Genomic DNA, 15,492 nt, shown 5'->3' with positions numbered 1-15,492 from the left:
CCAAGATAAGAGAAACGTTCACAAGTCCATCTAGCAATTAGTGGGCATTTTTAGACTACTCACTTAACTCTCTGTTAAGGAATGTGCTACAAAAGCAAATAGAAATAATTTGGGGTACTGCAAGTGTTTACATTTTGCTCATGCTATTGCTAGAGTACAAATTTAAGTCAATGATATAGCATGGTGTGCTGGCTTGGGCTGGGGTATTCAATTTTCTCCAAAGCACTTGGGCTGAAACCATTTTGATAACACAGAGGAGTTTCAGTTGAGCAGTGCCTGCAGAGGATCAAGGCCGTTTCTACTCCTCGAACCACCTCACCAGCAAGTGGGCTAGGGGTGAATAAACCTTTGAGAGGGGACATAGCTGAGACAGCTGACCCCAACTGACCCATAGGATATCCTAAATGTACAGTGTCATGATCTGCATATACAGTTTGGGGAAAAGAAGGAAGGAAAGGATGCTCAGAATGATGGCATTTGTCTTCACAAATAAATGGTACACATGATAGAGCCCTGCTCTCCTGGTGAAGGCTGAACAGCTGCCTGCCCATGAAAAGCAGTGAATTCATTCCCTGTTTCGCTTCACTTGCTTTTGCTTTACCTACTTTTTAGCTATTTGTTCTTCATTATCTGCCTTTATCTCAACCCATGAGCTTTTTCACTGTTACTCCTCCCATTCTCCCCCCACCCCACTGGTGGAGAAGTCAATGAGAGGCTGTGTGATACTTTATTGCCATCTAGAGTTAAACCACAACACATTTAACATAAGGACACCTACCTTTGAGACTGATACTGCATTAAAGTAAAACCATGTCTAAATGAATATGCATCCTCTACATATTATACCCTTTCTTTAGAACACAGAATACGCATATTTTAAAATTTTCTCCACTGCTCTGAGTATAATTCTAAATAAAATGCTCCTGAGAGCTGCTGTCTGTATTGAATTTAAAAAGTGAGCATTGCTACCTTAATCAATCTCTTGTCCACAAACACAGAAGCTTAAAAAGAAATCCAACAGTAACAGTCTTATAAATGCCAGCTTGAGCACTTATAGTGTATTTAGTTTCGGTTTTCATCAGGGACTAAAAACATTTAAGAAATTGTTTCAAACATAACAAAAAAATTATTGGTATTGCTGTATATTCTTTTGGGGGAACAATACTCCTAGAAATGAAAATAAAATAAAACTGGCTATGACCACCACCCCACAATGCACGACTGGCAAAGAGAAACAAAGAAGTTTTTTGTAAACTTGACTGCTTAGGCAAACATAGCACAAATTTGAGCTCTTCAATCAGCATTCCTGTAACAATCTTATATTGGCTCCACCAGCTCAATTCCCATCCTCTGGAAGAGCACTTGCGCATAAATGGTCTTTGAAGTATTCCAATGTCATCAGGGGGCAATGTGGACAAAGGCAATATACCCAGCTATGCTTTCCTCCTTCCATATCAAAAGCAGGCCAGAACCACAGAGCAATTTTAAAACTGTTCAGTTGTTCTTAACCTTTTAGTTGTTCCATAACTAATAAATCTTTCCTCTGTAGGACAGCAGAAGAACCACTTCAGAGTGAGGTGGGGTCAGATAGGATATTATCAAGCCAAATGCTACACAAGCTTACATGACCCTGGGGCTCTTTAAGAAATTTTATTCACTCCACAGTCTATGCACTGTGAAATTTTCACCTTGTTTTTTCAACATATTCTTCATTCTAGTCCTGTACCTGTAAAAAACATTAGGACATGGATATACCTGCTAGTTATTCAATGCTCTAGTACTGTTAAGCAACATTCAAGCAGTACACATGAATAAAAGATAGGTTTCTTTTCAGTTTTTACACTCTTTTTGTTTTCCAAGTCCTCAGTTATCCTTGTCTAATAATGACCTCAACATTGAGAAGCACCTGCCACAGACACTTTTTTTCTTTCCCAGTACTTAGTGATACTACTTTTCCTTCTGAGGTTCCAAGCTATTCTCTCAGATACTTTTTCAGATGAGCAATACTATCCTCAGTTACTTCATTTATTTCCAAACTGTCCCACTGCTTTTGGCATCTTCCATACAATTGTGCTGTGCAGCATATCTCACTGAAGTTGTCTCAGTCTTGAGAGCACTTCCTGGCAAAACAAGGTCACCACTAGATGGTTTCTTAAAATATAAAAAAAACACCACCACCACACAAACAAACACACAAAAAAAAATTACTACCTCTTACTCACTTCCAACTTCTTTCCTTAAAAATCTTGGTGAGAAACATGGAATATTCATTTCCTCAACTTCTCACTAATCTTTCACAAAACTTCATAGGTATATTATGGGGAAAGCAGTTTAAGGCAGAAGGCACTTGCTTTATATATTGTTAACAATGCAAGATTCTCCTATACATTTCATTTATTTGAAGACATGAATTATGATTATTACTTCTATTTTACTTGTAGATATTCTCTAAATGCCATAGTCAACAGATTAGTTTCCCGTACCATGTTATTAATCTCAAAAGAGTAATAGAACAACAATTAACACATGAATAGAAAATTTAAGAGTCTGCAACATAACAAGCACCTTTCAAACACTGCAACTCCAATTTCTCCTCATTCCTCGTACTTACTACTCATTGCATTTCATTTGGTTTATTACATAATAACTCTGTATCAGTGTTCACTTAAAACCCTTGTGAACAATTAACATATTGGCAAATGAAAAGTAAGAGAAAATAGCATCTTCAAAGAGAGAGTTTTTAAAACATTTTAAGTCTTACATTGCCAGAAATCCCTCAAAAAGATACTACTCCACTAGTCAGCACTGTGTTGAACATTACAAGATAAACATTCAAAAAGTTAAGTTTCTAAAGAAATAGTTAGCACATTTGGTCTTTGTTACAATAATTAACACTAAGATTTACTTCCATGATTTCATATGATTATATGATTTAGTGATGATTTTCCACTATAAAGGCACACAACATGATATTAAAAAATATTTAGTATCTAATGTGTTAAGAAATCAAATCTTTTTCAGTTACACTTCTTGCTAGACTTATAGACAAGACAACAAATTGTGTAAGGGTACAGAGGAAAAAACATTACTTACAGCAGCTTGCTGTTGTTTTAGTTTGTCTCTGTACTCTTCTAGTTCTTGAAGACTAAGTACTGGAGGAAGCCTCTGCATTTAAATAATAAATTAAAATCAGTGAGAAATTATATGTTGTTAAATCACACATAGTATTAGCTAGGCAATCAGTTTCATTAAAGAAACATTCTTATGGTTTCTGTAATCTAATTTGCAGAATTAATCCATTTTTTTCAAATGATGGATACTGAAATCAATTCGTGTTAAGATATACAACATATGATCATAATTGCCTCATGTAATATTATAATTACTTCAAAGTAATATATGTATACACACAACCAGCCTATCACAGAAATTGTCTCTGTCAGTTTGCTAAAAAAATATACAAAATATAGAACAGATTTGGTTCCTCATCTATCTTGACTTTTTCAATACAGTTTAAATTACAAAATGCCTGTTAGCACATTCCACCACATTAAAAGAAGAGACTATATACTATATATATATGCACCAATATTCTATGCTAGAGGCTGCACACAACTGCAAGATGACATAGGGGAATACAGTGTTATATTAGTACAAGATCTAAGAAACAAAAAATAGCTCATTGAAACAGGCATACTTTTGGTCTGCATTTCTTGTTATGTTACCGTTTTTTCTTTTAAGATGACAGCTTACCTCTAACTCATACTTCACAATATCAAAGGAGTCATTGGAAAAATAAACTTCTTCAATGCTGTTAATTATTTCTTGTTGTGCCTGAGGATCAGTTGGTTCTTCATGTAGTTCTCTGAGCTCCTCCTGCATGAAACAAAAAAGAATTTCCATAATGTAAGAACACATCGTAGGAAGAATGACATTTTAACAAAACTAACATCTTTCAAAAGCCACTTCCAACATTAGCACAAGAAGCAATGGCAAAATATAGAAAGTACAGTATTCCCACTAGGGAGAGCAAGACATTTAAAACTTTTCAAAAAACATAGTGTAGACATCAATGTTGCAGCCCACTTAAACACTTCATCGATTTATGGCACCAACTGCATGTTGAGTCCAGTTTCTTCCTCCTTACCTTTAGAAATTCTAAATAAACTGGCAGACTAGTAATAAACTAAAAATAAACTGGCAGAGTACTTCTCCAGAAGGAGGAAAAAAAAATTGCATTAAAAAACCAAATAAAACCTGCATTTTTTAAAACAGAAGAACCCTCTTTGTAAATGACAGGTAGATAGTGTCATTACAAATGCATAACTTTTCAGTTCAGCCCTCACATTCAGTGAAATAAAAGTCATGCCATTAAACACATGATTTCTACAGGTAAACCTTGAACAGATCAGTCTTCTTTGCACAAGATTAACAGCTCTCAGATTTGAGCACAGTGGTCTAAGCAGAGATGTGCTGTCAGCTTTCTGAAAGCTAATATTCCAGAGATAAGCATCCCCCTCCTTGCTGTCATGATCTCCTCTGGAAGGTCTCCCCAACAACCCAGATGCTTCCAGTGGTTGAAGCAAACCAAGGACTGAGCCTGAACCTCCTCTTCCTCTGCTGCACTGGACATTGCAACTAATACTGGCCCTCAACTGGACATCGTTCACTCAAAAACAATAAAAAATCCTTTATCAGGGACTCCAAAGGGAGAAGTGCTAGAATATTCTTTCATCAAAAGTAAAGATAAAATGGATCAAATTGCTTGATAATGAAATTAAACTCTGGTAAAGCAATCCAGGAGACTGAAGAGTCCCGTAATGACCGTGAGCCTCCCAACAGTGCTGAGTTACTCCAGCTGGTATTTTCATCACAAAGAGCTCAAAGGTTTATTTTACCAGCTAGAGGTATCCGAATGTATATTAAATGACTGAACAACCACTAAATTCCTTATTTTGCACATCACCTGAGAAAAGGTCAATGTGCAGACGTTCCGAGGCAAGGTGATCCTTGTAATACATAGCAAGGTGCTGTTTCTCTACGCAGTAAGAGGCAGCCAAAGGGTCACAAGTGGGCAGTTTGGAAGAGCCTCAGAGGAGCCGCTGCTCCTCTGAAATACTTCTCACAAGAAAAAAAAAAAAGATTGGGGGGGGGGAGGGGGAAAGGAAAAGAAAAGAAGAAAAAGGTGGGACGGTGGGGAAATAAAAAGCAACGACTCCGATACAGAGAAAAACGCGTTTCAAGCGTATCTCGCGTCCCCGAGCGGCCACACGCGAGGCCGAGGGAAGGCCCCAGGCGCGGCCGCCGGCGGTGCTCGGGCGCCCCCGCTGGGCCGCGGGCCAGGCCGCAGCCGGGAGGCTCCGAGCCGTGATGGGGCAGCGGGGAATGGGACTAAACCATCGAGGAGACAGCGCGGAACCAGAGAAAAGCCCTCGAGCAGCCACCTTCTCCCGCCCGTCAGGCCCCAGGCGCCTCCGATCTCCCCCTGAAACGCCTGATGCAGTCACTGCCACCAGCGCAGGTGAACTCAGCAGCCCACGCCCAACCAGAGAAAGGACATGGACGGCGCAGACAGACCGAGAGAAACAAGGAAATAATACAATTATATCGCTGTATATTGCAATGGTAGCTTTACAATGTACACCCCACTGTAAATCAGTTTCACGTCCTACAGTACATTGAGTTTCAGCAATATGAAACTAAAATTGAAAATTATCCAAGACAGGCAACGGGGTCCACTGAACCACTGCAAATGGATTAACTGAATTTATCATCCAATATTTGCCTCAAGTTCCTGCATGGCTGTTTCCTAAAAGAAAAAAAGATGAAAAACTAACCAAAGAAGAAATACTTAGGATCATTTGAAATTCTGGACTACTGATACCTTGTCATGTTGGTGAAAAAAATATCTCAATACCATAGGTCAGTGGTGATTTAAATCTGCTAAAGATGCATTAAGAAAGCCATTATGGACACATAATCTGGATTTGATGTTGCAGTGCCTAGGAAAATTGCTAAGAAACCATTTTATTCTGTCTCAGAAAGATCACTCATCAGTGTGTTTCTTGCCAAAACACTACTCAGGGAAATATTTTTTAAATGACAAGGTTTTTCTTTACCTTGTTCATTTTTTTCTAGAAAAGCAATCTAGTTATAACTCTCCAGGATAAACTTTAGCTCTCCCATAAATTACATTATCTGACACCAGACCTTCTGCCATGATAACCTGCAGCTTTCAGCACATCACGCTCCAGTACTTTGAAATAACCAACATAGTGAAGGCAAATTTATTCACTCACCACTAAAGGAGGCAAAGTCCCGACTAAAGTTTATTTGCTGATATTCCATTTTCCTCATCCTTTCAATCAGATACACAAAAACAATTTTACTATGTAGAAATAAGCCTGTAGTTTCAGGGGTCTTGGTAAAGGGACGGTCTAGCTCTGTGGACTTGGTACTCGCACACTCAGTAAAAGGAAAAAGAGAAGCTCTATTAAATCCCTCAAGGTATTTTTCCACCCCAAAACTTGTCTATCTATTGCCATATAAATATCTTCCTTAAAAAGTAAAAAAGTCAGCATTAAAACACATTTATAATTTTACATTTTATGTTAATTCAGCAATTCTGAGTGCTATTCTGAACAGAAACACCTGTCAAAAATTGCAACAGAGGGAAGCTCATGATAATACCCTTGCAGAGAACTTTGCCATTGCTAAACAGAATTAATTAGATACACAAGAGGTCAGGAAGAGCAGCATATTGGCAAGGTGGACCCCACAATCTTCACTTCAATCCACCTGTCCAGGTTAACACATGCATTCAGCAGTAGGAACTCTCCAATCAATAATGGGCCAACACAGCCTGGTAAGATACTGTTTCACAGGCTACTCATTTTCCCAAAGTTTTATTCATAAGAGGCCTCACTTGTGGTGCCAACTGCACCTTTTTTTTCCCCCAGTACTACAGGATCATACTTTCATGGAAAAACTATTTATCCTGTCAGGTTAACACTAGTGCAGGCCTCTCTCATTATGCCACCTGAATAGATCAGTGAAAGAATCTGGGAAGGAAAAGAAAGAAGGAAAAAGAAGTCTGACAGCTCTGTGTGCTCGAAGAAGCCATTGCTAAACAAAAGTGCTTGCATCCACACACATCTCACATCATTTTGTCTTTCTGTTCAATGGAAATAGGAGTTTACAGTCTAGAAGCCTGTGGCAATTCCTTGAAATGTATTTCAGAAGAGTCATCTCATTGCAGACTCATCTGAAATGCAGTTCAGCAAGTTTTAGATGTCTACCTAGCTATTTCCCAGTGCATCACACTCCCACTCTCCTTGTATGCTATGTTGCCTGTAGCAGCAAAACCAAGATTGCTCTGTTGAATGAAGCATTACTTGTAAGGAATAGAAGCAAACACTTTCTGCACTCCAGTCACTATCACCTAAAAGACTGGGAAGTGAAGACATTGAAAAAAGTTAACTGATACCACTCAGAGAAAAAAAAAAATCTAAACTGTTTCTAATCTAATTACAAGCTGAAGTCCAGCAACAGCCTATGCACTTTTATCTGGAGATTACCAGGGGCCAAGTCTGCATTATACTGATTTGGACACAGCCTTCCTTTCTGTCATGAGCCAAAAACACACCAATGAATATGCTGCTGATTTATATCCCTCCATTCTGAACATGGATAACACCTGTGCTAAAATCCAATCCTAAATACCAGGATAAGGGCCATGCTTAACAGATTCAATCAGCAGCTATACTGCAACACTGCACCACTGTGAAATAAAAGTATTAATGCATTTATATATGTATCTGTATACATACATGCAAACAATCTTTGAATTCTGTCTATATACAAAGATATATTTAGAGATTATATTTGTCTTATAATCACAGAATACTGAGTTTGAAGGGACCCACAAGGATCATCAAGTCCAACTCCTGGCCCTGCACAGGACCATCCCCAAAAATCACACTATGTGCCTGAGAACAATGTCCAAATGCTTCTTGAACTCTGTCAGGCTTGGTGCTGTGACCACTTCTCTAGAGAGCTGTTCCAGTGCTCAACCATCCTTGAGTGAAGAATCTTTATCTAATATCTAATCTAATGTATACATATTATATTATACTATAACAGTATGTATTTAATATAACAATACACATGTATTACTATAACAATCTAGTAATTCTCTATGTGTTTTATATAAAAATTAATGTCTATAATATCATAAAATACAATCTATAACCATATCTATAAACTTACCTTGCTTTTCCTCCCTGCCCCTCCCTCCCCCTTTCCCAGCTAGGGAAGGCAGTACCACAGAGAAGTTTGTGGTATTCCCTGTCTTTCATAGAAAATCCTCAGAACCTCCTTTTGATCTTCCCTTGTTCAATATGTGTAGAGAATACCTACTAAAAAGCTCTCACTCTACCAAAACAAACATTATACTTTGAAAACAACTCTCCTGATGGAGAGAACAGCAAAGCCTATTCACAGAACATAGGTTAGCCACACTACTACTTAATGCACTCCTGAAAAGCACTCAGTTACTGCTTGGGAAATAAGAAACCCACATTCCTATATCTATAGGAAAAACATTTTTTTTTTTAATCTCAGTGTTATTTACCATGATAAGCCACAAAGTCAAATACTATTTGTATATTGCATATGAGCTGATTATCATCAAAATAAACATAACCTAATTCAAAGTCAATTCACCATTAATTCCACACACTTGAATTCAAGCATGCAAAATATATTTCTCAGCCTTTTGTGACAGAATCTGCTAACAAAACTGTTATCAGCTTGGGAAACAACAATAACAAAAAGAATTAATTTCCCTGGGTAATCAGGGTATACCAAAGAAGTAAGGTATCTCAGTCAAAATAGATATTATGTCCTTCTACAGACAACTTTCGCTTCTAGATATCATAGAATCATCAAAGAATCATCAGAGAATGATGGAAGGGATCTTGAAGATTACCTAGTTCCAACTCTCCTGTCATGGACACCTTTCACTAGACCAGTTTGCTCAGAGCTCCATCCAAGCTGGCCTTGAACGCTGCCAGGGATGGGGCATCCACAACTTCTCTGGGCAACCTGTTATATCCAGCCTTGTGGCTCAGATTTGGCTTTTCTTCTTTAGAAGACTTTATCAGACTCAAACTATTATACACTTACTTCCTACTGAGAAACTTCCCTATGCGAGTGAGTTGGCTGCATGAGTCCGTATTAACAAAGTTAAGCAAGTTTGCAGGTGATTTGCCTTCATATGGTAAGAAATTGAACCTTTTCAAACTAGTTGCAGAACTTATTGGAGTACCCGTTAATGAGTGAATACACTCAGGTTCTTACTAAAATGTCCAAATGCCTAACAATTTCATTGCCTGAAAATAAAAAATTGAGGAGTACAGTCATCACTTCATCATGCTGGCCACAGTCAGCAAATCAACAACTTTCAGATATCAAGATCCAAAAGAATTTTGCTGGTTTTGCCCTCAGGGGATGGAATGTCAGCATATTTGTCTTCCTGTCTTCCATTATTTCCCATTTGAACTCCAAACTACTGTGGTAGTCCCTCATCTCAAAAAACATGGGTTTGTACCTAGGGTTGTCTAACCAATGGCTTGACGTTTTACCAGCAATTCATACTGGCCCTAATTAATGCTGACCCTGCAGCCTTTCATTCTGTATACTTCTGTATAGCTTTAATGCAGCTTTTGAAGTTTTCAGTAACATTTGCCCTAAATCAGTCTGGAGATATCAATTTGAGTATGGAAGTGTGATGATGGAAGTGCAGCATCATAACCATTCTGTCATCAAAACAGCTTAAGATTTTAATGACTCAAGAGTTAAATAAAAACAGCTATTGCTACACAGTGTAGACTTATCAGACATATAACATCAAACCATTACAGAATGGAAATCCAGCCAAGATACCCTACATGTACTTTTACCTGGAGAGCCAACTTGGCAAAAAACTGGTTGCTCAGGGAGTGGCAGGAATCTGCAATTGTGAAATTTAAGCGATGGAGATGTGACAAGTTTTTCAACATTGCTGCAACTGAATACTTTTGTTCTTTGATACCAATATATTGGCCACTGTTTAATAAAGTATAAAGTAAATGTACCAATTCAGAGACTCTTACTTGATTTTTGAAATACACAGCAATGCTAATTTTCTGATCTGCCTCAGCACAAGCAACATATTACACAGTAAGGGAGACACAAAGAAACACAAGGGGTCTTTCAGTTTGATTTTTTAACTGTTGTAAAATAGGCCATCTAAATTCAAGTCAGTAATTTAAGTATCTTATTGGTTAAAGGCAAAGACCAAAGTCATAGAAAATAATAGACAACAACCACAGAAGTCTTGTGAATCCTCCCCTCAGATCAACAGGGAACAAGGAACAGCCAATTATTGTGACAATTGTTCCCTCACACACAGATTACACAGCATGACCTGTGAGATGACAGTGAGCTGGCTTCATTTAAATAGTGAGATCCAAAAAAATACTAAAGACTACTGCTATTATAAAGATCTAACATTCAAAGTAGAACATGAAGTTAATGATATATGCTGAAGATTAAAACTATGAAATTACAAAATATACTTACAGCACCAAAACCTGAAGAAACTAAATGTTAAGACTAGAACTATACAGGCCATCCACACAGCATCTACTTTCCAAAGTAAAACTCAAAAAGGCATTTTTCTTTTTTCTTCTTTTTTTTTTTTTTGAATTCACTCCAGCAAGAAACCTAAATAATATTAAGATCAGCATCCAGTGACAACTGAAAAGTTTCAAGAAAAAATTTTCATGCAAATTCATTTGGAGTTGGTGAACTGATTTGTCTCACAGCTCTTAATTCTTTCATTAAAACACTCTAAAAGACTTTCAGCAAGAAATAAAACTGAAAAAAGAACAACAGTAAACCTGGTGTTAAGGAAGAAAAGAAGACACATGTAAGTGTCATTTAACTATAAAATGAAAAATTAAAAACAAAGGGAGTGGGAGGGGAGGGATGTTGTATCATACCTTAGTAGGAATCCGCAAGTTTTCAATAGGACTGAGGTCATTAACACTCTCCTGAGGACTTCTTAGACCCTTTAAAAGAATTTTAATAATCAGTTAAGTTTGATTCCTTTAAGTATCTTACAATCAAGTCTTACCTGATCTTGAATAGGTATCTACAGGTCCCTTAATGAATACTCTGGCATGTAGCTGGAAGGCTAAGACCTTATTCTAGAAACATTTAAGCAAGACCACTGATATATAAATTATGCTCTACAAACATCTAAGCATTTCCAGTTTTATGCTGCAATATGTAGCTTTTCAGTACAGTTCACTAACATTTTCTTTATAAAACTCACTCACATTCTCCTGTCAATGTCCAGATGTTATCTTAAATTTTAGAATATAAATAAAAATAGCATACTTTGTTCCACTAACTTAACGATTTAATGGAATCAAAGAACTTAATTCAACTTAGGTGCCAGCTACTCTATTGCAAGATTATTTCTGCTTGATGGCATATTTTTCTACTTACGATATTCCACTACCAGGACTGGCTTTCCCTATGTGTAACTGAACTGAAAAGTTTGCATAATCCACACTAGCTGCTTTATATAATTATTACTCCTTATAACACATATAGCCACATAAATAGCTTGTATGTTTGTTGAATATCAAACATATTCACAGTTTTCATAGAAAGGTTTGGGTTAGAAGGAATCTAAAGATCATGCAGCTCCAACCCTGCCATGGGCAGGGGACACCTTCAACTAGATCAGGTTGCTTAGGGCCCCATCCAACCTGGCCTTGAACACTTCCAGGGATGGGGCATCCACAACTTCTCCTGACAACCTGAAACAGCATCTCACCATTTCAAGCAGCAATACCACAGAATAGGCTGCTTAGTGTCTTTTCTGCCAGCTCCCTAGGCAGAAATTCATCTACACATTCAGGTTTCAGATATGGTTCTAACTCCAGCTTCTCTTGAGACTTCAGTGTGTTCCTGTGAGTCACAAGTTTCAGGCAGACTTTCCTCCTGCTCTTGTGATCAATGTTAACAGTATTTTTTCCAAGCCCCTTTCTGGTCCTTGGTACCCACATTTCTAAAAGGACCTGTGCAAGTACTATGTTAGTTTATGGTGAGAAAGTTTGTATTTATTCTTTGAAACTGATGAAGTGTTGTACATCATTTCAGTGCCAACGACTACATTTTACAACTGTTTCATCCTCTCAAGATGCAAAACCTCTCCATTTTGATTTTGATTCTCAGATTTTGTTACACATCACTTCAAAACATCCTCCCTCTGCAGTTGCCACCATCAAAGATGACTCACCTCTACGCATCAGAAATTCAAAGTAAGAAAAAAGCTAAGCAACTGATGCAGTTTCTCATACTTCACACAAAATTTTTCCAAGTCCTCTCAAAAATATGCAGTTCTAGTGACTTACCTCCAGAAAAAATAAAAGGTTTCATTTATCAAATGGTAAATGGAACCTAATCCTTCCAAATGACTGAAAATTGCCTAAGTTGTTATCATTTGCAGAAAACATCATCTCCACACTGGGTAGGCTTCCCAGCACTCCACCTAGTCAAGCTCAAAACAAATCATGTAACCCTCTACTGAAGCGGAACAGATTTGGTTCCGCTTTCACACAAGTGTTCAGTTTTAAGCCCTACCTCCTGCATAAGGATCACATCTCTGAGGGCATAGTTTTAGGGGAAAAAAAAGCTTCTGACTTTTGCATGATTTTCTATAACTATGTAGAGTATCTGATGTGGGTGACATAGGTCATTTTTTTAAGTTTTCCAATTAGACACAAATAATCAGGCTTCTTTTATATATGAATAACTGGAATGTTCTGCTGACACACTTCCTTAAAATGACTCTCAATCTTAGAAATATTGGTCCAAACGTAGGCTTAGATCTACATAATCCTGGAGACAACCGGTACAAGTGGCAGACAGCAGCGAGCTGACAGACACACACTGAGTGCTGCGGCACACACTCGCTATGTGCCCACCCAAATATGTCCCTGGCACCTTCTCAGCCTCGCCTCCCTTTGGACCAAAAGCATTTGCTGCCAGACAAAGCTATGTTACAGAACCATAGCCTAGATAATTTTGAAACTATATGTCAAAAAAGCAAACTGACACGGGCCCGCCCTGTCGTCTTCAACAACCATTTTTCTGTTGTGACATGAGCTACGCGCTGGCACCTGCACACGCTTCCATTTCTCGGAAGAGGGAAACAAGGCGGATGCGTGTGCAGCAGGAGCTCGCACGCCCCAAGCCTTCCCTCCCCGGCAGGACGGAGGGCGATGCCCGCGCACCAGCGGCTCTCCGGAGTGCCCGGGCACGGCGACCCCGAGGAGAGCCCGGCACGGCCGTCGCGGTACCCCACCGCCCCCCCGAGAAAAGCCGCTCACCTGGCGGGTCATCAGCGACTTGATCTTCTGCATGATGGCCCCGCCGCCGCCCCGACTGCGCTCAGCGGCCGCGCAAGGTGCCGGGGCACGGCGGAGCCATGTTGGGCGCCACCTGACCGCGCCCGCCCGCGGCTCCCTGGGAGCCGTAGTTCCCGGCCGGCCAGCCCGACTACAAGTCCCGGCAGCGCGGCCGGCAGGGCGGTCCCTGGAGCTGCGGGAGTGGGTGGGGTGTTTGAGTATGGAGGTTCGCTTGTGCGGATTTGGGCGTGCTTAGCTCAGAAGATAAAACGAGGCAAGCTGGAGCGTACGTGTAAATGAAGAGAATTTCCTGGTTGTCTCGAGTTCTTTCGGGCGTTTCGCAGAGAGCGCGTCTGACCTGTTCGCGGGTGATGGATGTAGTTTTGCGTCGGCAAAATAGGCTTGTGCCACTCTTATTTAGTTGTATGGCTGGCAACTTAAAAAAAAAAACACACACACACCAAAACTCATCAGATAGCTTTATAAATCTAATTTATGTCAGCACGAGAAAAGAAAGAATTTATCCTACAGTCTTTGGTTAAGTGGAGACAGCATTCGACGGTGAGACTACCGGCACATCCACTGTGGCATGGTTGTGCCTATAGAAAAAGGTTTTTTTTCTTTCTGGAGGGCACGTAGGTCAGCTCCGCGTGTTTCCTGATCCTGCTGTTACTCAGCGCCCCAGCTGCTGCTGTGTTGATGCAGGGTAGGGCAGGTAAGAGCAGGTGTCTTTGAAACGACTCGCTGACAAAGGGAGGGTCAGGAGCCACGGTCCCTCCCTGCTTTCTTTGGCAGGAGCGCATTACTTCTGGCTACCATTGGGAATACCGTGTAATTGTTTTGTGGAAAACCTCTAACAAGTTTAGCACATAACAAGTTACTTCTTAATAAAGTAACGAAAATTTGCAGAATGTTGGTGCTGCAAATAGTGGTGCTTTAATGTAGTTGCTTCTATTCAAAAGGAGGGAGGTTCGATTTGTATTAAGTCTAAGTGCCATTTAACAACTACAAGTCTACAAGCAAGCTACAAGTCTACTGAAAAAAATTCATTTTTCACATGCACGACATTTGTGTGGGTTCATTTAAAACTTGTAGTATATTAATAACATCAAGAATATATTCAAATGCTGGAAGTTACAGGACACAACTAAAAAACATAACTGTGCTTATCTGTTCCTTTTTTATTATTATTTTCTTTGCCCATAGGGGACATTTAAAGTGCCCCATAAATAAATAAATGAAACACAAGTTTTATTCCAATGCTAAAAGTCCCATTATTTCAGTTAGAATCTATGACAAATATTTTGTTACATGGTGAAATCAAGTAGATAATAATTTGTAATCTAGGTTTTATGAAAGGTTGCAATTTGATATATCAAGCCTACAGGTAGGTGGATTAAGCAGCTTCCAAACAACAACATTCAGGTGGGCAGGACAATGGAGCCAGAAAGCTTTTGGGAATATGTGAAATACCCTCTTCATCTCCTGACATATGTCAGGTGCTGATATTATATCTGGTGGGATCACTGTACTTCTGCTTTATTAATCTGGAATAACCCTTATGTGTCTTATATTGGCCCTAGAAGCATCTGGGTGTTTTCACCTCTCTTTAACTAAGGTAAAAATTGGGTGCTCATCCTTTCTGATGGGGGTTTAGCACCTTGCTGCACCTTGCTCCTAGCACTCAGTGAGGGGGAGGCAATTCCTTCCTACCAGTTCACAAAATGGAATACAGTCTAGCCTAATGTTTGTTAATCCATAATAGTCTGCCTAAGTGTTGTTTAATGAAAAATGTTGTGTGGTTTTGTATGGATAAACCATCTCTGTCACTGCTAATATTTGCTGTTGCAAACTGTTACTGCACAGCTCTGGGAGGGTTTGTCCAGTTTGCTGCTGATTTGTATGGTGGGTGACAGCTTTGGACAAAATCCAAACCCTACATTAATATTAATTTAAACTGATGTAAGTTAATGGAGAAGAAACAATAATCAGCAGTTAACAACTGTAGTAAACTGTCCACTCTAGC

The 15,492-nt window shown here is 39.2% G+C and overlaps 1 protein-coding gene across 1 annotated transcript in view; it reads right to left on the bottom strand.

Moving 5' to 3' along the window:
• Positions 1-13,550, bottom strand: part of VPS50 (VPS50 subunit of EARP/GARPII complex) — an 80,581-nt gene extending 67,031 nt beyond the window's left edge. Inside the window, exons 1-4 of the mRNA XM_053980677.1 lie at positions 13,449-13,550; positions 11,046-11,114; positions 3,754-3,876; positions 3,094-3,165 (exon numbers count right to left, since the gene is read on the bottom strand). Of these exons, the coding sequence (XP_053836652.1) occupies positions 3,094-3,165; positions 3,754-3,876; positions 11,046-11,114; positions 13,449-13,481 (297 nt within the window). The 5' untranslated portion in view covers positions 13,482-13,550. The remainder of the gene's footprint in view (positions 1-3,093; positions 3,166-3,753; positions 3,877-11,045; positions 11,115-13,448) is intronic.
• Between the last annotated feature and the right edge of the window lie 1,942 nt (positions 13,551-15,492).

The sequence above is a fragment of the Vidua macroura genome, chromosome 1 (genome assembly GCF_024509145.1).
Source record: "Vidua macroura isolate BioBank_ID:100142 chromosome 1, ASM2450914v1, whole genome shotgun sequence".
Taxonomy (NCBI): Eukaryota; Metazoa; Chordata; class Aves; order Passeriformes; family Viduidae; genus Vidua; species Vidua macroura.
This window is presented reverse-complemented; position numbering and strand designations above follow the sequence as displayed.